The sequence below is a fragment of the Dromaius novaehollandiae genome, chromosome 1, assembly GCF_036370855.1.
Source record: "Dromaius novaehollandiae isolate bDroNov1 chromosome 1, bDroNov1.hap1, whole genome shotgun sequence".
In the NCBI taxonomy this organism is placed as follows: Eukaryota; Metazoa; Chordata; class Aves; order Casuariiformes; family Dromaiidae; genus Dromaius; species Dromaius novaehollandiae.
This window is the reverse complement of record NC_088098.1, coordinates 151,204,489-151,229,785: the sequence shown is the minus strand read 5'-3', so window position 1 is coordinate 151,229,785 and position 25,297 is coordinate 151,204,489. Positions and strand designations below refer to the sequence as shown.

General features: G+C 38.0%; 1 protein-coding gene across 2 annotated transcripts in view; it reads left to right on the top strand.

The window, feature by feature from the left end:
- The window catches only part of TGFBRAP1 (transforming growth factor beta receptor associated protein 1), a 39,707-nt gene extending 19,828 nt beyond the window's left edge, over positions 1-19,879 (top strand). For both annotated transcript variants that reach the window (XM_026103194.2, XM_064502986.1), the window contains exons 6-12: positions 5,737-6,078; positions 7,495-7,552; positions 8,971-9,114; positions 10,176-10,319; positions 12,261-12,420; positions 13,851-14,284; positions 15,147-19,879. In XM_026103194.2, the coding sequence (XP_025958979.1) occupies positions 5,737-6,078; positions 7,495-7,552; positions 8,971-9,114; positions 10,176-10,319; positions 12,261-12,420; positions 13,851-14,284; positions 15,147-15,335 (1,471 nt within the window). In that variant the 3' untranslated portion in view covers positions 15,336-19,879. The remainder of the gene's footprint in view (positions 1-5,736; positions 6,079-7,494; positions 7,553-8,970; positions 9,115-10,175; positions 10,320-12,260; positions 12,421-13,850; positions 14,285-15,146) is intronic.
- Positions 19,880-25,297: the final 5,418 nt, after the last annotated feature.

The following is a 25,297-nucleotide window of genomic DNA, read 5'->3' as shown; positions in this document are numbered from 1 at the left end:
CAGTGTCATTCTGTGACATGGGGCAGTTCAGAGTTAGTGTAACCCATGCTGGCCACATAAAAGAACTCTTCTTGTTATCTGCTGAAATTCATTTCATATCAGTTCAGAATGTTTAAAAAAGGACTGTTAAGGTTCGACAGGTTTTTTTGTATGTGGTAGGCCTGCAGCATAGGAAAAGTTGACCTTGGATTAATGGAGGTAATGTCAAGGAAAGTAAAGCTGTGGGAGATATTACTATTGGAGAGGGAATTCTCCATTTTTACCTCAAGCACACCAGGATAATGGGAAACATGGGGCTTTAATGGGCAATGCACAGTGAGCAGAGATTAGGAAATGACAGGATAGGCCTGAGCAGCATTTAGTGGCAGTTTTTGTTCACAACCTCTTTCTTTGTTGCCACATAATTTTTGGCTTTAGTGAGTAACCTGCAATCTTCCTTCCTCCTTGCAGACACTACGCTAAACCACTGCTGTGTTGTATAGCTGAAGTAAAAGTACAAGCTTTATAGTTCAGAATCCCTTACTGTTAAAAAATTTCTAAAAAGCCCTTGCATGCAGCCCTGCCTTGCTGGTAGTTGGCTGAGGATCTTGTTTTAAAAGCAGTGAAGAGAGGGAAATGTATCTGCTAGGATGATCTGTGGATGGAGGGGAGATGGATCGGTTGGATTGGGCTTGACTGATTGTGCAGCCCCCATCCAGCTAGCAGCCCATCAGGAGTCAGCTTTAAGGAACAGGACTTTGGGAACTCCTCTATAGAATAAAGTATGTTTCATGAGAAAACTCTGTCCAACCATGAATCTTGGTGCTGAATTGTCATCCCAGGGTGTTTTCTTCCTGCAAAAGCTGCAACTGCAAAGCTGAAAAGTTGTTCATGATCTGCTGAACCCTTTGAGGGAGAAAGTAAAGATAAATGTCCCTTCTAGACAGCCATATGTAAGCTATTTAGAGTATTTGGGTGACTGAAAAATCCCTTAAAGGAATCCAGGGTCCCTGATTTTTAGCTCTGGCTATCACACACACTTCAAATAGTATCTGGTTATGCCCCAGCACACTCAACCTTGTTCATTTTAAACATCCTGATGCTTGGAGGAAAAACAGGTAAGATAATGGCGGTCCATGCAGCCACTTCCTCCCATGTCTATGTGTTGCTTTGCGGGTCTTTCAGGCCAGAATTAGTCAAAAATAACTGCTGTCTTAAAGTGCCAAAGGCAAATGTGGTATCTATTTGAGAGAGAGGTGGAATTAACAGTGAAACAAAGTGAAAGCAGTACCTCTGGGAATTTGGTGTGATATAGAGTTGCTTCTGGCCAAATTTGAATTGAGATTTTTCTCATTCCTCAGAAATCATCTATTGGTTACAGACTAACAGGTAAAATAACTGTACTGGACTGAAAACCTCACTTTCTTCCTTCAGTACCCATTTTAGGTAACCTGATCAAGATGCAGTTGTAGCTGATGCTTAATTTCATAGTTAAGTATAGAAACTGTTAAAAGGAATGCTTTTCTACTAAGTTTCTTTGGGTTATGCTCTTATGACTACTAAAGAATGTTGAGGAGAAGGAAGGAAGTGGTAGCTGTACTGAAACTCAAATAGTTCAACAAATAAAGGAGTTATTTGCTTCAGCTGGATCAGTTAACCTTAAGCTGAGTGAGCTGTCACAGTGGGACTTACTTGACTGGGCAGATAGACATCTGTCATTACTTACAAATTTTAGTATTTCATGTCTCTTATCATTTGAAGGTTTGCATGGAGTTAGACAAAACAGAAATGTTTAGTGGGCCATTTGCTGAATTCTAGATGTTTTGCTGAAATGTTGATAGCTGTCACAATGAAAATATTTGTCTCCAGTATTCAGTTATATCCTTTTACTGGTTAGATGCTGCTTACCATCTGACAAATTGGATACTGGAACTTTTCTAAATATTGTTGGTGTTTCTGACAAATCAGTGTTAACTCCTTCTTTCCGCAGTGTTATCTCACCTGGGAAAGGGATATAGAGAGACAGCTATAGCTAAAGTCTCTCCTATGCTGGCAAGGTTAAAAACAGTCCCTGTCTTATCCATCCTCATGTAGACCTGGCGTTTATAGCTGGAAACATAAGAAGTATGACTCAGTGTGAGATTTATATTTTAAATGTGATTCAAAAGTATAAGCTTCCATTACAGCCAGTGGGGATCAAGGCAAAACAGCCCAAACATCTAGATATTCATCGTACAGGCTCTATTTAAATCTCTGATGCCTGTAAATTTAAGGGATCTTAATTTGGACCTAAATCTTCCCAAGATTTGTAGACTTTGCCTGTTGTGTTATTTGTACACATAAAGCCAGAAAAGACCTAATGCAGAATTTCTCAAATGGAAATTTCCACTTAAAACAGATCAAACTGTTAACATTAAGAACCTGTTTTCTATTCTTTAAGTTGCCACCTAGCTTTTGCTAAAGCTGAGATGATAGAAGCTGAAAACTCGCATGTTTTTTCGAAGGAGTTGAGGTCATTTGTAAATGACCTCTTAAATTGTTTTCTCCAGGTGCAGTGGAAAGAGTCTAAGCCAAAGGGCATCCCCAGATCCCAGGGGACATAAACCTGAAGTTCATCATCCATGCAGATGGAGTCATTGCCTAGTATTTAGTATTTTTTTAGAAATTTGTTTTGAATAATACTTTGTTTTTGGGAGGCTGTTTGACTGCCGGTTACCATGGCTGTAGGGGGAACAGAACTGTGCTGTCTGAGCTTGAGTCAAACCTGCTGAAAGAAGCACTGGTGATTCACAGCCCAAAGTCTGGCCTGGCCTGAATTGGAACCTGGTTTTGATTCTGCTCTTAGATTTTTGGCCTTAATGACCATCTGCTTCTGTGAAGTTCAGAGGTGAAGTAACTGACAAGGTCCTTATCTAGAAAGGATTTCTCAGCTTCTGTAGAAAATGGAAAATGTTTTAAAATTGTTAAATAGGTCATGTTAAATATGACATTTTTAACTTTTTCATCCATCTGCATGGTCACGTTCTCCAGCTTACGCCATCTCCAAATACTTGATGATGTAGCCAGTAAGGGAAGTAATGATCACACTTTGATTTTTGCAGATTGAGTAGACTGTTATTCTAGTTAAGGATTGGCTTTTGGTCTAAAATAAATCAGTGAAGAACCTTGTTGAAGAAAATGCATCTTTCTTTAAATAGGGTTAACTTACTAGTATAATGCATCTTGTGTAATACGTTTTATTTTCTGGTGGTCTTCAAGCCTTTTAAACTTTCACGGAGTAGTTGGACTAGCCAGTGCTGCAGTTAGATTACTGTAATAAGTTAATACTGAAAGTCCAAATGCTGTTTGAACCATGAGGCTATGCCACTGACAGAACCTGATGTTTCTTGGTTATTCTGCCTCTTAGAAATTCTTGTCTCTGTGAGTTCCATCATAACATGAATCTAAATTTTGAAACAGAACGTTAAGTCTGAAAAAAGAGATTCAAGGGACACTTCAACTGTAGAAATATGCATAGTAGACGTAGACACTTTTTCTTTCTTAGAGGCTGACCTTCCTACTGTAGAGGGTTTTTTAGACAGTAGAAGCTGTGTGTGTAGATCAGAATAAATTGCTATTCAAAACTCTTGTCATAAGAAGGTTTCCCATTTTCAGATTTTCCTCTGTTGCAGCTGGCTATCATTCATTTTGCTGTTTCCATGCTTTGCCATCCCTAGGTTGTGGAATAGGATACTTACTGCTTTTAAATTTCTTGCTGTTGTTGCTGTCGCCCATATTCTTCTGATACAGGTTTAGTAGCCAAAGGACAATTTTTACTGTCTCGAACGTTATTTAAAAAAAATTCTAAATAGCTGTTGCCATGTTTTTAATGGGGCTTATTTTTGTTTCTTAACCAGGCTCATATTTTCTGGATAGTTTTGGAAATACTTCTGTGGCAAGAAGTCAACAGTTCAGGGCTTGCCTCATTGCTTTAATTACTTTAGAATTATAAAGAAGGGATAAACCCATTTGGTAGGATTTTCCATACTTTATTGCTTGCAGAAGGTAAAAGTCTTCCTACTTCACCTACTTCAATAGTCTATAATTTGTTTCTTTTTGGAATTCTTTCTAGTAAGGGTTGTGGAGGGAAAAGTCTTTCTGAGGTTGTGGTTCATTGGATAGATAAAACTTTTTTTTTAATTTCAAAAAAATAGTAATTAACTAGGGTTTCTTTTCTAGAGCTTTCTGTTCATTCTGAGCTTTTTTCAGCAACAATATCTTCTGCATTTCAGAAATACTTCTCTTTAAGGATGAATTCTGAATAGTCAAATTCCCAGTAAAATGAAACCAGAATCCTGATTTCTTGCTGTTCTTAAAAGGCAAGGTCAGGAGAAGTAGTCACTCTAGCTGTGAAAAGTAGAGTTATTTGCCATGTGCAAAGAATCTTCAGCGGATGAGTGAAGTTGTATGTAGAGCAGTGCAAGGAGGCCAAGATAAAGATGACATTCAAGCAGGCTGGCTGAGAAATTTTCGGTAACCATATTTGATCTGCTTAATTAAATTAGTGTTCTAGTGATGTCTACACAATGAAAGACAGAACAGAAGTGGGGAAAAAGTATTATGAGTTGTTGTGTTACTCATTCTGCTCTTTTAGGCCTGTGCTTGGATTCTCTTGGACAGGGAGAATAAGTGGAAGCAGGTGGAAAATAAAATGAAGCAAGTACACTCATCCCATCAGTAAGGCTGACTTCATATATGCTTTTGAATTTAGTGCTGTTTATAAGGCTTACAGCATTTGGATCTACTTCACATAAATATTGATAGTTTGAACTTCTCTGCATTCAAGCAGAGACTGGTGTTGTAGAATGCAAGTCAGAAAACGTTCTGTGTCTCCTTAGGTACCCTAAAAGTTTCAAGGTGTGTATCAGTTTTATTTTCTGTCCCAAACTGCACTCTACAAATGCTTGAGGAGTTTCTTCAATTCAGGCTAAAAGTGTTTTCTGTAATACAGATATCAACTTTTTATTAGACTAAATACAGTTGTCATTTACACGTGAAGAGAAAAGCCACTCTGTAATATGTGATATCAGTATATACCTGACACCTATGTCTGTATGATAGACTACTACTTACTGGTTAGGTGGATGCATAATCAATATCTTCAGCTTGTATTAAGAACCTTCTTAAGAAGTGAGCTGAGGGAGAAATTTGGTGCATTTCAGAGTTGGGGAAAATGTTTTCATCATCTCACATATTCTGAAAGCTTCAGTTTTCTACAGAATTATTTACACAATCTTTGTGGCTTGCCTGAAAGGGTTCGCTGTATCCAGTTCTCTGCCTCAACCAGAAGACTAGCTCCCCTGATATATTGAAGTCCACAGTCCTAGGAACTGCACTAAGGCTATTCAGCTGTTTTATGTATAGATCACTGAACAGCTGTGGGATGTCATTCTGTCTACTTATCTGGGGTTGTCAGACTAGCAACTTAAAAGCAAAGGGCTCTCCAGTTTCCTAATTCTTGAAGCTCTCAATATCTAGAGGAGGAAGAAGAATGATAAATGAGTTTGGATGGAACAAATCTGTGTGTGGTTTTTTTTTTTTTTTTTGCTATTTCTAAAGATATTTTCCCCAGTGTAGAAGGCAGTAACTTTCAGAAGCTGACAAATTGTTACTGACTCTAAGCATATGTGCACGCATTCCCAGTATGTTATTTTTTTTGTGCCTATGTATACTTTTTCTTTCTTTTTTGCTTCATCTAGTTTGACACTGTAATTGCAGAAGCGGCCAGCTTGATGTCCGGGAGCTGATCTCTCTCTACCCCTTCCTGTTGCCTACTTCCTCTTCATTTATACGATCTCATCCCCCTCTGCATGAGTATGCTGACCTAAACCAGCTGACACAAGGGGACCAGGAGAAGATGACAAAATGCAAACGATTCCTCATGAGCTACTTAAATGAAGTCCGCAGCACTGATGTTGCAAATGGCTACAAGGAAGATATTGACACAGCTTTACTTAAGTTATATGCAGAGGCAAATCATGAAAGTCTTCTGGATCTGCTAGTTTCTGAGAATTTTTGTCTTTTAACAGATAGTGCTGCCTGGCTGGAAAAACACAAAAAGTGAGTCAATTTTTTGAATGTTGCAGTTTTGAGACGAGGGAAAAATGTTTGTCTGACTTAAATGCAATTGACTGCTGGAGCAGTAAGTTTAAATCTTTGTGGTTTCTCTGGGTCCAAAAGACAATTGGTTGGGCCCAAAAGACAATTTGACTTGTCAGCTTTTAAAAATTATGGGGGGAAAGGTATTAATTGACACTCTGAAGTGAGAAAAATGTATTCTAGCCTACACTGGTAAGTATTAAGTTTCCTCCAGAAGTCTCATTGTCCAACCCAGAAATAAAGGTTTGGTAGCAATTTGAAAAATAAGGGAATTCATTTGTGCTTGTAACAGTGGGAGAGCTGAGTGGATGCAGTAGTGGTACATTTCTGTTGATGTCTTGGACTGAATGAAAAGATGCCTTAATACATGCACTACTTCAGGTAGGAGCTATTAACTAACTAGTAGCTTTAAAATGCTGGTAGCTTATTCGGTGAAAGAAGTCTGTCTCTTGAATTGCGAACTGCAGTGTGCTTGTACTGATTCACTGCAAGGATAATGCTTAAGATGAGTGCAAAGATGTCAATTTGGAAATACCAGCAGGTGAAGAATTGGCTGCTAGTCATTAAGTGGGGAATGCTAGAAAGTAAATGTGTTAAGTACGAACTCCAGTCATACCTGGTGTCTCAGTACCTCTGTCTAGGATTTAATTTCTTTATCCGTGTGGTGTAGCTGTGTGGTGCAGTGGTAGTAACTACAGTGGTGAAGACTAATCCTAATTGTGATTAGATTTAGAGTAGTTTCACTTTTCAAATGCTTTGTAGAATTCTCTCTATGTATTCTCTTGCTTTGTACAATAAGCTTTGTAGTAAATATGAATGGTAGAACATCATTTCATGAGAATAACCATTATAGAACTTTAACACTATAGCATACAAAGAACTCAAAGGTACGGTAGAAAGCTATTCCTTGCCTAGCTCCGTTTCATGCTGCATTAAAAAAAAATCTGTTTCTGACGGAAATGACAGTTTTAAATGAAAGCTTCATACAAAATTTGATTCAATGATAACTGATTATCTCCTGAAAGAATACTTGTTTTGGGGAGCTGTGCATCAAGTCTATACCTAAAATACAAAGAACAGCATGGGGGTCATCTCTCATTTGACACATACTTCTAAATGTCTAAGTTGGAGCTAGTAACTGTAGTCTGCCTGTAGAGAAAGGAGGGCCAGACGGATACGCTTCTAGGACAGGACTTCTCTCCTATGGTTATAAAAATGAGCCTACAGTTGCTGCTTCAAATGTGGACGTGAGAATTTACACATCACCTAAATATCCCACCGTAACCAACTATTTGTTATCTTCTGTGCTATTTGAACCATAATGAAATTAGTAGGAAAGATCTAGAGGTTTTAATATTATTACTTTTTTCTGTACAGGTATTTTGCCCTTGGTCTCCTGTATCACTACAATGGTCAGGATGCTGCAGCACTTCAGGTTAGAGTAAAGCTTTTAGTATTTTCTGTGAATTGTCCCAAAATATCAGGTTACCTCTCTGAGATTAAAATCTCTGAAATGCTAATTTTATCTACTTGAAAAGTGATATGTATATGTAGGAAAGAGAAACTTACCCTAAGACTTCCTTGAATAAACTGATAGGCTAGATATGAAAAACCTGAAGAGCTTATTGAAGATAACTATTCAGATGCTTTTATGCTATTTTCTAGGCAGAACTCTGCATCCTTGTTTGTACTCTTTAAAGATGTACAGAAGCACTAAAATAATCAAAAGACCATTTAAGATGGTTTTAGAAAGGACGTCAGAACACATCCTGTGCTGATTGGTCTGTACACACAAACAGCAGTGTAATAAAATCTCATGGCAGACACTGATAGCAATTGGGAGTTGCTTCCTACTCTGGCTCAGGTGCACACAGTTGACAAGATCTGTGGGTTTCAGCTGGCTTTGTAATCATTTTGCCCCCCCCCCCCCCCCCCCCCGATGTCACTAGTCACTAAGACCAGCAGTGGTCTGTAGACTGCAAATTAAGTAACCTTGTTAGTCCTATCTGAAAAACTTTGTCTAGAAAAGTTAAATCTTTTTTACTGATTAAGAGCATGTATATCTTGGAAGATACACAATACCTTTAGTAGTTTATGTTACTGTGTGACTTTCAGAATGTGGTTATCACAATTACTGTCAAATGCATTCAAGACAGTTTGTAAGCGGTAATTTCCTGAGCAGAAACAAAAGACAGTAAGAAAACAAAGGCAGTAAGGGGGGGCGGGGGGGATTTAAAAAAAAAAAAACAAACCCTATACGTGACAAAGGTGCATATCTTTCTTTGTTTCAGGAACCTATGTTTATTGCTAAACTGATCTGTTAGGTGTAGCACCTTTCAATTCCAATTTTGATTTCTATATAAAAAAAAGTACTTTCTCATAGTGCTTTTAAAATCCTTCAGTCAAAACTAAAGAGCAAGAATTATGCTTATTCTAACTTTGCTTTTTTTTTTTTTTTTTTTTTTTTTTTTTAAGTTTGCACACTCAGAAAACAAATGAAAAATAGACCATGCATCGAAGGAATTCTGTCAAAAGCTTTCTTTGCAATTAGTGTACCTCTTCTGCAAGGGTTCTGGTAGTTGCTCTCAATGTGAGAACCCACAGTGATGTGGGTTCTGAATTAGCTGAATACAGCATATACAAGAAAAGCCTGTAATGGAGAGGTGTGAATTTAATGACCAGTGAGATTCCTGACAATCTGCCTTTATAGAAGCTCTTTTTTATTCCATAAGTACCAGTGGCTAATACTAAGTGTAGTAGTAGTAGTAGCAGCGTATATAACTTTTGAGTTGGAAGGCTTAATGCATGCATGATATCTAAATACACTTTAATCTCTGTGCATTTCCGTTGCAGTTATGGGTGAAAATAGTTAATGGAGACATTCAAGACTCTACACGTTCAGATCTCTATGAATACATAGTGGACTTCCTTACATTTTGCTCAGACCAAGATCTAGTGTGGAAATACTCTGAATGGGCTTTACAGAAAAATGAAGAGGTTTGTGATTGGCGTACTTCTTCCCAGAATATCACAAATATAAAGTATTGTCTCTGAAACACTGTTTGGGTGTTGAATAACATTTTTATCATCTTGCTAGCTAATCAGACCATTTTTGAAGAATATTTAATGACTACTAAATACTGACTGACGGAAGTAAACTGCCAGGTTTCTTTAATTCTTTTAAATCCCTCTGTTAACAATCTCTGTGCTAGTGGTAACTGCCACTTTTTCTTCTGAAAACAGTTTAAGTCTTTTTGAGCAATGAAAGATATAGCATGTCTTTTGTTTTTTTCTTCATATTAATCATACCTTCCTTTCTTTTAAGCTCTAAAGAGTAAACACAATGGGATGCATTGCTGCTGCTGTTCCTTTTAAAAGGATTTTAGTTAAGGCAGTATCTTGGTAACTAGGAAATGACATAACTTTCATTCAAGAATGAAACAGCCTTTGTTCAAGAAATGCCTCATAGCTACAAGAATTAGTATAATTCCACCAAAATTAAAAATATAATTTTGTAATATCCATTAATGTTTTGTGCCAAGCTAAGTGCCAGTGGAGTACTTTGTTGTATCAGGCAGAGTGTCTGCTGCAGAAACTTGTCACTACCTGACTTGTATTAATTTAAGGTACAGTCATTACATATAATGACCAGATTTATAAATCTTGATTTTGGTCGCTAAAGAAGTCTCTTAAATGTGGTGGCATACACAAAGAGGTAAGGCTGTAAACATTCCGGTTTATAACTTATGCTTCCTTTCTGCAAAGAACTAAAGTATCTTGTTCTGCTGTTATGCAGATCTGCTCACTACTTCTTGAGACTGGTAGAAGTTTTGCCCAACAGAAGGTATATAGGTTGGGCAATTGTATGGCTTATAAATTGAGGAAATGAAGATGGGGATAGGTAAAATCACAGTAAGCACCAAGTGGTGTAATCTTGGTTTGGGGGGCTTTGTGTTGTGTATCTTTGTCGATAATGTACTAACTACTCTGACAATGCTATTAAATAGGTATTTAAAAGGGTTGCCACTGACTTCCTAAATGCAATTAACTCTTTCTAGGTTGGAGTACAGATTTTCACTAAAAGGCCTTTGGAAGAGCAGGAAAAAACCATTAATCCAGATGATATCATTGGTTGCCTTAACAAATACCCTAAGTCACTTGTTAAATATCTAGAACATCTAGTGTTGGAAAGAAAAATAGAGGTAAGTCCTCCAAGAATACCAAAAGCCAGGCGTAGGATTCAGAGTGCAAGCTGTGATAAACAATCTGAAAAATGCCAATGTCTAGAAGAAATTAGTGTAATTTGAAGAATTTCAGATACACTCCAAGTAGGGAAAAAGTGACTCTGAGATTAAAGTACAAGATCCGGAGCTGAGATTACATTCTGTTACTAACTCTTCAACTTGAAAATGATAGTAAGACAGTTGCTTACCTCCGCTGAGTTCTTCCATGTTACTATTGCATGTTTTTCTACCTCACTGGTGAGGTTTAAATTGCAGTCTGTGCTTTAAGACTTCTAGGTCAGAGTTTCTCTGGGATGCTTTTTTACTCAGTATGACATTCACTTATGAACTGTAAATCCTTAAATAGGGAGCTGATTAACACACAACTTCATAAGCCACCTACAGAGTGCATAGGGAAACATGAAACAAGAATATATTTGGTCTGTCATAATTGACTGCATATTGATCTCTGGAAAACATTTTTAAGTATTTGCTGTTTTAGAACACCTGAGGTTATCGTGCTGTCACTTCTAACACTAGATAACAGGATTAGTGATTTATAGTGCTAAAAAAAAAAGTCAATCTCTGGTAAGGCCACAGAAAAATGGTTGAAAAATTGCTAATCCTATTGCACTGTGGTGGTAACACACTAACATCGCTAATTCAGTGTTTTACAAGTAGTTATGTGGTATTCTGTCCTGGAGAGATTCAGAGAAGAAATGACAGAATTAAGATATGTACCTCTTAAGTTGTAGAATTCCAAACCACTCGAAGTTGAATGTCCAAAAAATGCGTTCACTATTCATAAGCACCACTGTATTCTACCTTTGGATTTTATCGATATGTAAAACATAGTACAGAAGAAGCAAAATGTTTTGGGACTTGGATACGAGATGCTTTAAGCACAGGAGAAATGACTTTAACCTGTGAATAAAGCAAAGAAATTAATATTGAAAGAACTCAGCAGATGACCAGTTCCCTAGCTTGCATTCTTCAAATGTATATGCGAGATCAATGTTTTCCTTCTGTTGCTTTTTCAAATATATTTGTATAATGCAGTAAATATTTTCAAGTGTCTGGTGTATGACACCATGACCAATAATAATGCTAGTTTCTATTGTCATGAATATTTGCAAACAAATACTACCAGTTAAACAGTGTCTTAGAATTTTTCTAACAAAAATGATGCATAATTAAATCTATTCTACCTGCTAGTAAAGGCTGGATTCTAAACTGGCCTCTTCAGAAAGTGCTAGGTTATTGTGAATGCTTCAGTGAGAATGTTTCAAACAGTAATCAAATTATCAACTTGTTTTGCTGAATATGTAGTAGTGAATAATGTAAAAAGCATTATGCTAATACACAAATCGCTGATACACTTTCAGAGTGCTTGTCTACTTCTGGTGGCTTATTCAAAATATATTGCAGAAATAGAAGAGGTCAAAGAACTCACTTGGATATGAAGAATGAATTAGATTGAAATTACTCATTTTAAAAGGGAAATAAACATGAGGGCACAGCACAGGTTATACTTGTATTCGAAGGAGAGAGAGCTCCTTTATCGCTTTGACTTTCATTAGCTGAACATCTGAAAGGAAAACTTTTGCACAAGAAAACCTACTTATAGAGATTGTTTCTTTAAGGCAAAGAATGGTTTAGGACTAAGATTTTTTTCATGTCTGTATTTCAGAAAAATCTGTAGAATTAAGATAGAATTATAGAGAACCCAGAGCGCTTGTGATGCTCATCTGAGTAATTTGTCAGTTTGAATGAACAAAAGATTTTTCTGACTGATATAAACGAAGAGAACGCATTAAAACACATTTCTATGCAATTATGTAAATATTTATCAAAATATTATTGGTGGGGAGAAGAGGTTGTCTTTGTAAACTGAGCTAACATTTCTCTTTTTATCTGTAGAAGGAGAAGTACCATACCCATCTAGCTGTCTTGTATTTGGAAGCAATACTTAAGTTAAAATCTGTGGCAACGGATAATTGCACAGAAACAACTGAACTGCTGTTTAAACTACGCAGTCTTCTTCAGAAATCTGACCTTTATAGAATTCACTTTATTTTGGGTAAGATATGTGTTTTTTCTTATAAATACTATGTATCAGTTCCAGCAGAAAGCAGAATAAAGTCTTCATAAGGATAGAAAACTAAAAGATTCAAGGTTTTGGGGTGTATAGGGCAGAAGTAGGCTTATCATCCTCATTTCAAATATATGCAAGTTAATAGAGAAGGCATATTGGTTACCATTGTCTTTGATCTCTCACCTTTCGTGAGTTAGAATATTATGTTTGCCACTGCACCAAACACAGAATGCTATAGCTAGCTAGAAGAAATATCATCATACAAAAAACAAATTGTATAAGCTGTTTCTTTTTGATGAGCATTTAACTTGTGACAGTCTTTGCAAATAGAGTTAAGTTTTTGTTAAGCAGTCTGTTTCTCAGAGTCGACTATAGCTAAGCATTAAGGAATTAATTCCCAAGGACTTGTGGATTTGTCTTGGTTGTTGTCCAGAACTGCCTCCCCTCCCAACCCTGAAAACTGGGATTTATGGTAGGCAAAAATTTGAGTGCCTTTTTTGTGAAAAGGACAATATGCATCTTGGTGTAAGGCAAGCAACAGTTAAAGAGCTAAAATTAGTCCTTGGCCAGTGATCATAATGGCTGGTGCCTTAATGTACTTCCCAAAGGATGAGAGGGAAATGACTTGCTATTGTAATGAAATTATGAAATGTTTTTCTGAATTTCTGTGGAAGAATTGATGACTGGAAAAAAATGGCTGAGTAGTAACTAAAATGACTTACTGATATTTACCATCCGCTTGCCTTTCCAGTCAGCAAAACAGCATATGACAAATAATGTACAAATATAAGTCACTGACACTTGCTCTTTTTTAAGATTCTTGCTCTTTTTAACCCAGTTTTTAAGGGTAGGTGTTACAAGGATTTCAGGAGAATAATTTTTACTTTTTCTTGAAATTCCAAATGAACTTGCCATCATTCTCTGCCATCTGCATTGCCAGTTGCTAACACTTCAACTTTAGAACTGCCAAACTGGATCAATGATTTGTAATGTCCTTTTCTTACAATTGTATTGTCTGCTGTCTTTTATGGACTTTCAAAATGTTCTTTCAAAATCTTCTGTTATTTTTGAGAGGAGGAGGGGTTAAAATATTGCAGCTTTGTCTTCTGGTTTATCATAGGTGGTAACAGTGTGGGCAGAAATGGGCAAGGCTCACAAGCTAGAATTTTAGAAGATGTCAGTGACATTGGTTTTATCACCTGTTATTTAGCAGGGTGGGGAGGGTAGTTCCTATATCCTGTGGTGTTATTTTGTTAGAGGTGTGTTTATGTACATTTGGGCATCCTTCTCCTTTTATATCTGTCCTCTGTATAGCTGCCAAAAACTGTGCAAAGTTAGTGGGAATGGAGCTCTAGGTGTGTGTTTGCATTGACTCCTGCATTAAGCAGAACATTGTGTTGTTTCTCTCTTAACAGATAAAATCCGAGGCACAGATCTTCATATGGAAAGTGCAATTTTATATGGGAAACTAGAAGAACATGAGAAAGCTTTGCATATCCTGGTCCATGAGTTAAAGGATTTCTGTGCTGCTGAAGAGTACTGTAAATGGAACTCTGACAGTAGAGGTCTGCAGTACAGACAGAGGCTTTTCCATATGCTGCTGTCAGTATATCTAAATACAGGCACTTCAGACTGTGCACTAGTCATGGCTGCTGTGGATCTCTTGAATAACCATGCTTCTGAATTCGATGCAGCTCTAGTTTTGCAGCTGGTGCCTGACAGCTGGTCAGTGCAGCTCCTCTCCCCATTCCTGGCTGGAGCAGTGAGGCAAAGCATTCATACAAAAAGAATGACTCAGATTACACTTGGATTAGCACAAACTGAAAACTTAATCTACAAACATGAGAAGGTAGGGATTTTTTTTATAATGGAGGCATTTTGAAGTTTTATGTTTAAACAGACTGAATTGTGATCAGAAGATGTTTGAAATATTAGGATGAAGTTGTCTCTTCAGGTTCCAGGCAGTTTTAATAATTGCTACCTCTATTATTTTTCTTACTGTGGCTGCTCGATTCAAACTTTATTTTACCCTTTCCCTATAAAACAAAAGGGTTCCTTAGAATAGGAACTAACTTTAAAGTTCTGGACTGAATGAAAAGGAATCCAGGGTCTCCAGATTACTGAAGCTCTTGCATGAATTTTAACAAATTTGAACTGGCTTTTTGCTAGGATTTAGACTTGTCAGAATTTGCAGATAAGTTTGCACAGCACCTGGCATAAGTTCAAGCTTACCAATAGCTTTTATAAGGGGTAGATTCACTTGTGAAGCTTTCTCTTTCTCTTTGCTGGAGCTGTGTTGCTTAAAGCTCCCAGTGGATTCTTAAATCTATTTAATTCAAATGACAGTTTAACCTGCAGAATCTGTCTGGGATAAGAATCTGCTCAGTTTTCTGTGGAGTTGTCAGGTGCTCTTGTTTGGGAAGCTGCATCAGGTTTTGACTTGCATGCGATGTATGAATGCATGCACCACACACAACCAACAAAACCTAGTACTTAGGAGGAAGCAAAGAAACTGGTATGAATGTGGAAATGGACTTGAAATTAAATAGTTCAAACAGTCTTTTCCTATGACCTCAATCACTGACCAGGTTTGTCCAATTAATGGAGTTAATTGATACCACACGTGTATGCTATTTCAACTCTTCTTGTACTGCCTCCTAATTTCCCTTCCTTTCTTGCTGGATTCATGTTTGGATTCTTTTTCTTTTTAGGTTAAACAAAAAGGAACCCCAATTCTTCTTTCGGATAAAAAGGTCTGTCAGGTGTGCCAAAATCCCTTCTACGAACCTGTATTTGTGAGATACCCAAACGGGGGTATGGTCCACACACACTGTTCTGCAAACAGACATCTGAATTCAAACATGACGCATCACTCTTCCAGCTCCAACAATCAGACTTGAAATATGTTCCAGGTCCCACAAGTTCCCATGACTTTTACACCATTGGAAGTGGGCTGGAAAAAGAACAAAGTGCAGCTACTTTAGGTATAAATCAAGTTGAACAGATTGCCCTTGGGTTAACGGGAAGACTTTAGTAAATATGAAATATGGCCACTTATCATCTTGTTTTCCAATGAATGTCGATAGAAGAGAAAATTCACTACCAGAAATGGAGAGATGCAAATACAGGCTCTTCTGTATATTGTAATAATTAAAGAAAATGAGCCATTTCTTCACAGTAAAGATGAATGTTAGGGAGACGAGGCAAACAGCTATTTTAAAAAATGTCACTTTGCACTGAATGTGGTGTTGATAAATTTGTAGAGGTGGAGATAACATCTGTGGGAGTTGGAATTCTTGGAATGTTACATGACAAGACTGGCATAATGCAGCTTATTATCAAGACAAAAGTGTGTATTGGCTATCATGGCTGCAGCATGTCCTCCTTTGGGCTGGATTCTCTTCCCTGGGATCACATTATGAACTTGTTCTTTGCTCTACAAATTGTTGGCTTTTGCACTTTTTAGTATTTTTTTTCCCCTCTCCTCTGCTGTATAGGGTTTAAACAAACTTAAGCACTGGTCTGTTAGGTTTCTACTCTTACAGTTAATGTAATAAACTCAATGGGAACTGATAGCCTCAGTCACAGGTGTGCTTGAGAAAGATGAAGTCAGATTGGTCAGACTGTAGTCACTTTTATATGGGGGAAGAGACTTTAATATTGACTTATTTATTAATATGCAAATATACTGTACATACAAGTTGAATAAATTGATCTTATCATAGAATTTTTTTGGTGGATAAAGATGTAGCTGAATGTAAGTGTACAGGTTATGTGATGAACATTTGCTGTAACATAAACAGCCTGGAACTCCACAAGAATAAATATTAGTACTTGTGGATGACTTTGTGCAATCAGAATCCTGGAAAGAGAAGACTTAATTGGGAAGATGTCTGCAAAGGTGCACTACAGTGTTACTGCCTTTGGTGTATTTTACTAAACATTCTGTAAATTAGTACTTCTCAACAACGACAAAATCACTTTCCTTACTGCCCTGATAAGTATTCACAATGCTATTTAACCATTTATAAAGCAATCAGTTTAAAAGAGGCTGTTTCCCACAAGAGAGAGCTAGAAACAAAGATTTTTAATTAAAACTTGAGTATTTAAAAGTCAAAGTATTTCTCTTAATTCTGTAAAGCTCTAATAAATTTCAAGCTTACTGAACAACGCACAGTTGAAAGAGTCAGCATGGCTTGCTGTTTTAGCATTACAAATTGGAGTTCAGACTTTCAGCAAAATGGGATAGCTGCCCAGTATCTTCTAGACGCAATCTCAGCATAGGTCTTCTGTTACAGAAAGGCTGGCTCATGAAACAGCCTTGTAAACCTAGTGCTGCATCCAGGAAGAAGCAACCAGATGGCATCCAGGAAAAAAACAATCTGTATCTTTGTCTTGGAAACAAAAGTTCTTTGGATTTTTCCTTCCTTCCTGAGTTTGATATTACAGCAGTTGTGTAGGGTAAAAAAAAGTTGAAGTAAGGAATTTCAGCACTTTCTACTAAGATGTGAGCTATGTTTAGTGAAAAGCTCCAAAAAAGGACATTTGTGGGCATTTTTGGCTTAATTCTGGCATGAGTGTTTCTCCTGTGTTGTGTCAATGTGAACAGAATCTTCTGTGTTCATGGCTTTTAAACATTATATTCAAACAGCAATGACGAAATAAGCAAATTACAGTTCCGCTATACTTAAAGCATTGACTGATAGAGAGGAATTGACTTTACAAAGATCTGATAAGCCTTTTGTGTATAGTAGAATGCAATTCATAGGAAATATTTTCTTTTGCTGCAAACATCCTCAGCATACCCTTTGTTTCGATTTGATAAGGACATAAAGCAAACATCATTATCCATGATTAAGGCTAATTCTAGCCACTAGGTAGTGGTGAACTTGTCAGCTAGTCTTGTCAGCTAGTATTGCAGATGAATAGAGCTCATATCATTCCAGACTACAAGGTAAGTTCTTAAATTGTTACTGCATAAGAAGGTGTGGCATTAATATTTGATGTTCTCTAAATATGCATTTTGGCTAAAATGCAGCAGTAACTCATATCTAATTATACATATAGAACAAATACAGAAATCAGGATAAAGTAGCACATTTGCAATCATAGATGTCCAAAAGGATGATTAATATTAAAGTTTGAGGTTCTAATTCTTTTAGTCCTCCCCAGGAATGTGGATTAAAAAAGTACTAATACTTAATTTAATTCATGCATTGTTACCTATTTTTTTTATTAAGTTTTATACTAGAACTTACTTGGATGAATTCATATGAAAAGCCTGCAATAATAAAACAAAAAGCAAAGAACTGGTAGAGCAAGAGCAGTCAGGTGGGTAGGACAGTGGCCAGGGAGGGGGCAGTGAAGGGGCTGCTCCAGTGTGTTTTTACAGCACTTGGAACAACTGGGATCGCACTCCACAGGAGGAGGTGACTGCCCACATGAAAGTGTGTGGTGGCCTATATTTTATCATCAGAAACCTTATGGAAGGTGTCTATGTTACATTCCCTTAGGTAGGATAAGTGCAACACCATTTGGGTAAGAGTATTTTCAACTGGAGAAACTGAGTTCATTCCTCCTCCTCTTTTTCTTCCCCTTCTTAAACTGTCAATTTGCTCATTCGTGTTTTGTGTGCCTGCAGTCCTGGGCCAGCATTGTTACTTAGGTAAGTTGTTCTGATATACCTACAGTTGTAGTGATGGAATAGTAATCTAGTTATTAATTGCTGACTGGATTCATGAAGGAGGTGAGGCAGAAGAGAAGGAATATTTCTTTGATCATGTTCTGAGCTTTGAAATGAAGTGGACTCGTGCTCTGGGAGTTTAAGCTTGAATGTGGTCTTTTTCTCTCCAGTTAGGGTGTGTTGTCTTAGATATGCCCTTGGGGAAGAGGTTCAATCAGAATATTTCTTAATTTAGCTTTTGCTGTAGTGATTTCATGTATCTTTCTTTTATGCCACTTAATTCATCTCACTAAGCTTTTCTTCCAGTGAGTCCCCTGGACTTTGTTGCCTAGAATTTCGAAACCGAAACAGCACTGCAGTAGAGGTGTGTTTTTGTTATTTTTAATGTGACAGACTCTGTGATTCAAGATGTAACAGATGAGGTTAGTCTCTCATATCGCGTTTGCAAGTGTCAAGAGATGTTTACTTAACTTGTAACTTCTAATTACAGAAATACTGCAACTGACTTCCTTGGCCATTCTGTGTTATGGTGGCCGATACATGCAAAAAGCACAGGTTAAACCCTTTTCTCCCTCTTTCACATTTCTGATCTTCCTGTCATAAAAATTACCTATAAAGTGTTTATCTTCTGCACGGTTTCCCCCCCCCCCCCCCATCTGTTTAAGGCAAAAAGAGAGGAAAAATACAAACAGACATTGCTGATCAGAATCTGCCACTCTGTTCAAATTAAGATAAACAGCTCTACGTGTATGGTGATAGTTTGTTGGATCTTTCTCTGATTTAGAGATAAGCATCATGTCAGTAATGTTACCGGCACGATGATCTTAGTCATGAGAAAAGAGCAATTACTTTTTGTTAGAGAAAGCACACAATATGTACCTATAAACTGACTCCTTCAGGCAACCTGCACTGTGGTGGCTTAAGTTGTGCACAAAAATCCTGGTTACACTGAACTTCTCTCTTTACTCCCTGCCACTCCCAACCTGAAAAAATGCCTTCCAACTTGTGTTATCTGATTAATGTCACTTTTTTTTAATCACTTAATTGACATGGGTGTGAATCTTGAATTCTGGGTGGACTCCTCAGGCCCATCTGTCTTTGTTCAATAAGATGTCACTTTATTACATGAACAATGTGAAATCCTAATATCTTCAGCTATAGATGAGCGGTAGGGATGGAATATGGATATGTTTTCTGAGACCTTTATTACATATTTGAACATACAAGCATTATCCTGACTCTGCTTAATCTTTGTAACAAAATGTTCTTTGCAGGATTCTTATCCTGAATGACTTTAAGAAACATTATTTTATACAATTGTACTAAGAAGACATTTTTTATTACTCTTCCCAGTTTGCTTCAGCCTTTATTCGGTGTAGATTTAAGTCTTTTATTACATCCTACTGCTTATAATACTATAGGCAGTAACTAATACATTTTCACTGAGCTGTTCTCCTGTTGCCTGTATTTACTAGTTAATATTTCTCCTGCAATAGAACTTTAGGGCTTATGCCCTGTGAACACTGATTATTAAAATGTGCTGCTACTTTTAAAGAGAAAAGGAGGAAAAAAAAGTTAATGACACCTATAATGTGTGACTGATTACACAGCTGAAGCTGCACTGCAGTAAGGTAGTTCAAATGGAAATCTTTACTGTTAATGCTTTCTGAATTAATGGTTACGTTGGTGAAAATATACAGCAGTATGTAGAATGTACAAATATATAAATATGTTGATTTTTAATAAAATCTTTTAATTACATTTCTGTCACTCATTCCTAGATAGATAACCCCTGGGATGTGACTAGCTAAATGGGAAGAGTAAGAGATTCTTTACGATAAGTAAACAGTTCATTTGGGTGACTGACAGAAGTTGTCAAATGAAAGGGCTGAATTAAGCAACTACAGGGTAATAATGGAGATAAACAAATGTTCTTAAACACTAGTGAGTTTTACTTTTGGGAAGTTTTATTTTCTATTTACCTATTCCTTGACTGAGTTTGGGATTTTTACAGATTCAGGTGGAAGCAACTACTGCCATTCTGGATCTAGAAAATCTCGATCTGCTTCTGTGTAGCTAAAGTAATCCCTTCTGTGATTAAAGCTAGCAGTTACACTGGGAGATAGGGAATGGACTTCACCCCCTCTCTTCTGTGTCACTTTGCCAGAAGACAGACAGACAGACAAAGCAGGATCCAGCAGTGGGCATGGTAGAAGGGAATGATTATCTCATTGTCATGCAAGTACTGAAAAAATTCAAGATAATATAGATGTACAGATTTATGCACCCCAACCTCTATTGACTTAAAAGGCTATTTCATGGAAAATTCAAACAACTTTTTAAGAAACTTTTTTTCCAAGTCACATGATCAAAATTGACTTGGAAGGAAAACGCACGTTTAGGTTGTGGGATTGTGCTAAAATTTGATTGCCTTTTTGATGGTAATTGGTATAGCAGTTTCACCTCTCCTCAGCTTGATTCAACCTAAGTTGCCTCTTCATCAGTCCTTGAAAGGTAATGCAAGACTTTGCTTCAACATCTGCAGGGAGAGTCTGGTCAGTGTTCGTCTGAGAGAACACTATCACTTTTCTCACCAACAGAGTTGATACTTGGCTCTGCTCAGCAAATGCAGTTGCACCAAGAGGTCAGCTTGGTTCTGTATTTCTCAGAACCTCAATTCTGCAACTAGGCAGCATGCAACTTCTGAGCTTACCTGATACTGCCACAGAGAAATCTGCTTGCTGTTGCAGGAAGAACATGTGAAAATTGGATGCTGTGAGCTAAATAGATGAAAGCTCTGTGTTTTGGATACAACCTTTTTTGTTCAGTCTGCCTCCTGGATTGCTTTTGTGTGGACTGAAATCCAAACAGTTTCATGGGGGATCAGCATTCATCTGAGCACTTTCTTTTTCATTATACTGGGCTTCTAGTATTTCCTAAAAACTTGAGTTGAAATTTTGAATGTGAACTTTATACAAACATGCTCAAATTCTTATGCTAAAGGAGGATTTTCTTCCCTCCAGAATTCTTTTTCTTTCCCTCTTTTTGCCTTTGGAATGGACACAGATTTTTGTAAAGCTTAAAGAGGGACTAACAAACCCTGCTGTGACACCCAGGACTCTGCTGCTTTTCCAGCCTGAAACTGGATAGTTTGGAAGACAAAGCGTAGAATGTACATTGCCTTAATCACCCTGATTAAGCACAGGCTCACTTCTCCCCTTTCCTGTTACTGGACATCTAATACTCCCTTTTATGAGATGAAATTTTCTTTTCTATTCTGTTGTTCTCCTTTTTTTTTCTTCAATCTGTTGCTGAGGTAATTGTAAGCCTTGACACGCTTATTGGTTTGATACTTGTTTACACTGTGCTCCACAGATTCTGTTAATACCTACTACCCAGTTGTCTCCCTCGGGTGGGTGACACACTGAGACTGCCAGTGTCCTCACTATTTGCTGTTGCTTGTGTTCGTTTGTTCCTGAGTTTTATGCTTTATCTAGGCCTTGTTTCAGCTGTTTTTAACCCTACTTGGGGTTCTGATCAGTGACTGATGTTTAGACATCCTGGATCAATATGAATAGAAGTACTAAGAAGAACTGAGAGGAAGAGTGGCGCAGGATGTGTGCTGAACTGTGAGCATAGGCTGGTAGTTGAAAGCAGTTAAAAGAGATGCTATCTGCAGAGGTGTCTATGGGATGAGGAAGAAAGTGAACTGAACCTGCAGCTCTTTTGCTGGCACCTGTGGGAGCAGAACACAGAGAATGAGGACAGAAAATCTGTGAATAAATAATGCTAGTACAGACAGCAGGAGGTAGCCTGGGGAAAAAGTGGCACTCTATTACTCTCTGAAAAGGGAACTTGAGGAAAGGGAAAGAATCAGGGTTTCTGCAAAGATAAGGGCTGAGGAGGCTGTGATATGCCAAGGGAGCTGGCATATCTCCGGGGGAAGGCAGCTAGAGATAAAGGACAGGAACAAAAAAGGGAAGAATCTGTGTTTAGGATATGCAGTTGGGAACTAATTCTCCTGTATCTAACCCCACTCTGCATGGGGATCCCCTTGAGTATCCTGTGCATCTTTCCTGTTTGCAACTTGGGAAGAACCGTATATATGGCCAAAATACAGTGCTACTGAGGATCCTGACTAGAAAGTGCAGGCAAGTAGTGCAGACCTCTTGCTAATGAGAAATGGGAAAACTGGGTGAAATGTTGCTCAGCCCTAAAAAGCTGTCACTTGAAAGAATTGGACAGAATACGACAGTATGTGGGCAGAAGGAGAAGCAGCTGCACTCTAGTTGCTGCTATGCTTACCTATCAGTATGGGCCCATGTCAGGAGGGGGCTGGTAGGTCCTTCGCCAGGTCTCATTCTTCTGCTCTCTTTGTACTTGCTTCATGCTTTCTCTCACACATGTATGATGATGGTCCTGGTAAACTATAGAGTGAACAGATGTCATTAAAACTGCAGTTTAACTCTGGTATGCATTTCTTAACTTAAAGTTCATATAAAGAAACAATACAGTAAAAGCTTCTAAGCAGTAGCCATATGGTGTTCAGTCAACCTGCTTTTTAGTTACAAACAGGGCATTGACAGCATTGCACCCCTGTGGTCTTATTTGTGAAGGTGTCAAGGAATGATCTCAAAGCAGTAGCATACACTGAAAAACAAAAGATGCTCATTTCTTTGGTTTGTGCATGAAACTCATTGGGTGGTCAGAAAGAAGCAGAAACAAAATTTGGGCAGTTTGGCCAGTTTGTCCCTGATTTTCAGATACTTCCTGTAACTGCTTTAGCAGTTGACTGGCTCTCAACAGAAGTGTAGACTGTACCTGGTTCTTTTTTTTTAATTTCTTTTTTTTTCTTTTTTTTTTCCCTTTTTTTTTTCTTTTTTTCCTCATTCAGGCACTTTAGGGAGGGTCCTAAATGTCTTAAGAATGAACTTGGCTCAAGCCTCTGAGAGTATCTTGGTGCTTCAGCAGTAGCTGACAGGGTAAGCAGTGACCTGAGGCTGTTCAGCCAGAGCATATAGCTGCTAATAACACTGCAGGTGTGTGCTGGACCAAGGCTGGCTGTGCAACATGTGGGGAAACAGGGTGAAAATCCAATAAACAGAACTCAAGTGAAAGGTTCTTGTTTTGGAGCTCATGTCCATGTCTGCATTAATCTGATGAGGTTTCTGCAGAGCTATCAGCCAAGTTTGTTTCCTTGGCTGAATGAGCTGTCAGCATATCAGTGGATCCTCAAGACACTCCTACAGATGGTGTTCAGGGTGTGAAGTACAGCACGCTGCTGAAAGGAATGAAAAGTGTTGCTGCAACAAGTATTGCTTCGTAGGGTCAGTCAGCAGGAGGTTCAGTGCAGAGCAGAGCAGAACACGCTGAAAAGACTGGGTTTGTACTTCCACAAATATCCCCCAGTCAGTGAAGGAGAGGCAATGCAGAAAGACAGTGTTGAGGAGGGGGGGAAAAAAAAGTAGTCATGGCTTTGGCACAGTGGGGGTTCAGCTTGTTTTGCCTCTAGAAAGTGGTTGGAAAATGTTCCACGCTAATCATCAAAACAGCCACTCCTTCCAAGGCAAATAATCAGTAGAGCACAGCTGATACTTGACAGAAATGAGCCCCAAAGGTCTAGTTCACTGTAGCAACCATAGCTGGAGGACAGCATGAGGTCAAAAAGGCCAGGGTTGCTAACAGAAAGCTGATGGCTGAACACAGCATGTTTTTGGGAAGTGATGAGGCTGACAACAATAATGCCTAAAAATCCAATAGTAACTATGAATAACGTTATTATTGCTGATAATTGCCAATAATACCCTGAAGCTACTGTGAAGATACTTACTGCCTATGAATGTGGTGTTTGCATTGAGCTGGGACTTGGCTGTGTGTTAAAATCGTAGAAAAACTTAGGTTGGCTGGCATCTCTGGAGATCATGTTGATGAACCCCCGCTCAGAGCAGGGCCAGTCTCAATCGGGTTGTTTTTGTTGTTTCAGGCCATTGCTGATGAGCATGAAACCAGATTAGGAAGGGTCCAAATGTCTTCTGGTCAACTCTTTGCCAGAGGAATGTAATGTGCACATATTCACAAAAGTCTGTGGTAGATAAGTGGCTAAAATGTGCTTCTGTCACAGAGGAGATGTTTCTTCAAATGTTATAGAAGAGTTGAACGAGAAGGGGTTTTTTTTTTTTTTTTTTTTTTGAAGTAGCAAAGCACAAGCTGCTTGAGAATATACTGGGACTGCAGCTGATGACATTTTGAAGAGAATCTGCTTGGTGACTCTGACCTAGAGAAGTAGTTTATTAAAATGAAATGCAATTCTTTACATCTCCAAATCACAGACTGCATGCAAAGATGATTCAGTCCCTTTAATCTTGGTACAATGCAAGGTTATTCAGATGTGTCATGCCAGAAAGCTGCTGATTTTCAGTGGAAGTTTGCTGTTTCTACTCAAACCACAAACAGTTGAATTGGGGTGAGAGGGAAAAGGGTGCATTTGTAGCTTTGCTTTCAAAAAGATGCTCCATACTGTGCTTTTGTATTTGCAAAGGGGAGTGGATGGAAAGGCTTTCATTGGTGTACCTGAGACATCTTTAAATTTAAACTTGTATCTTATTTCAAAGCGTCTTTGTGGCCTGTTCAGACACATGGATTTGTTAAACTGAAGGTTTAGTGTTCTGCCTTCAAAACCTCCCTGAAAGCTGTTGTTCTGGGTAGCAGTCAGTCTCCCTGGGTACTCCAGTGGTCATGACACAAGTAGAAATATTTCTGAGAGCAGTTGTTCATTTTATAATCCTAAATGGCCATAGAAATATGATGGTTGAAACTAAGAACTACAACACAAAAGAAGAATACTCGATGCTGGAAAAGGAGAACTCTTGCCAACCTGGTCTCAAGTCACTTACAAGTGTGCATAGTGTTTTGTACAAATAACTGTGCTCTCAAAAATGGAGGAAAAATGAGAAGACTTCCTTGATTTAAACCATGCTGTGACAGGATTCCAGCCTGTTCAAAAAGATCTGCCAGAGCTGTCTCTTCAAAGTCAATATACTAAAAAGCACCCAGAGGACTCTGAATTCAAAGACTAGTCTTCATTAACTTATGAACTAGAACAATGAGCTTTTTTTAAAAATAGAAAAAGTTCCTGTGAAATTTTAAAGGTTTATAAGCATCTCTTTTCCACCCTTGCCC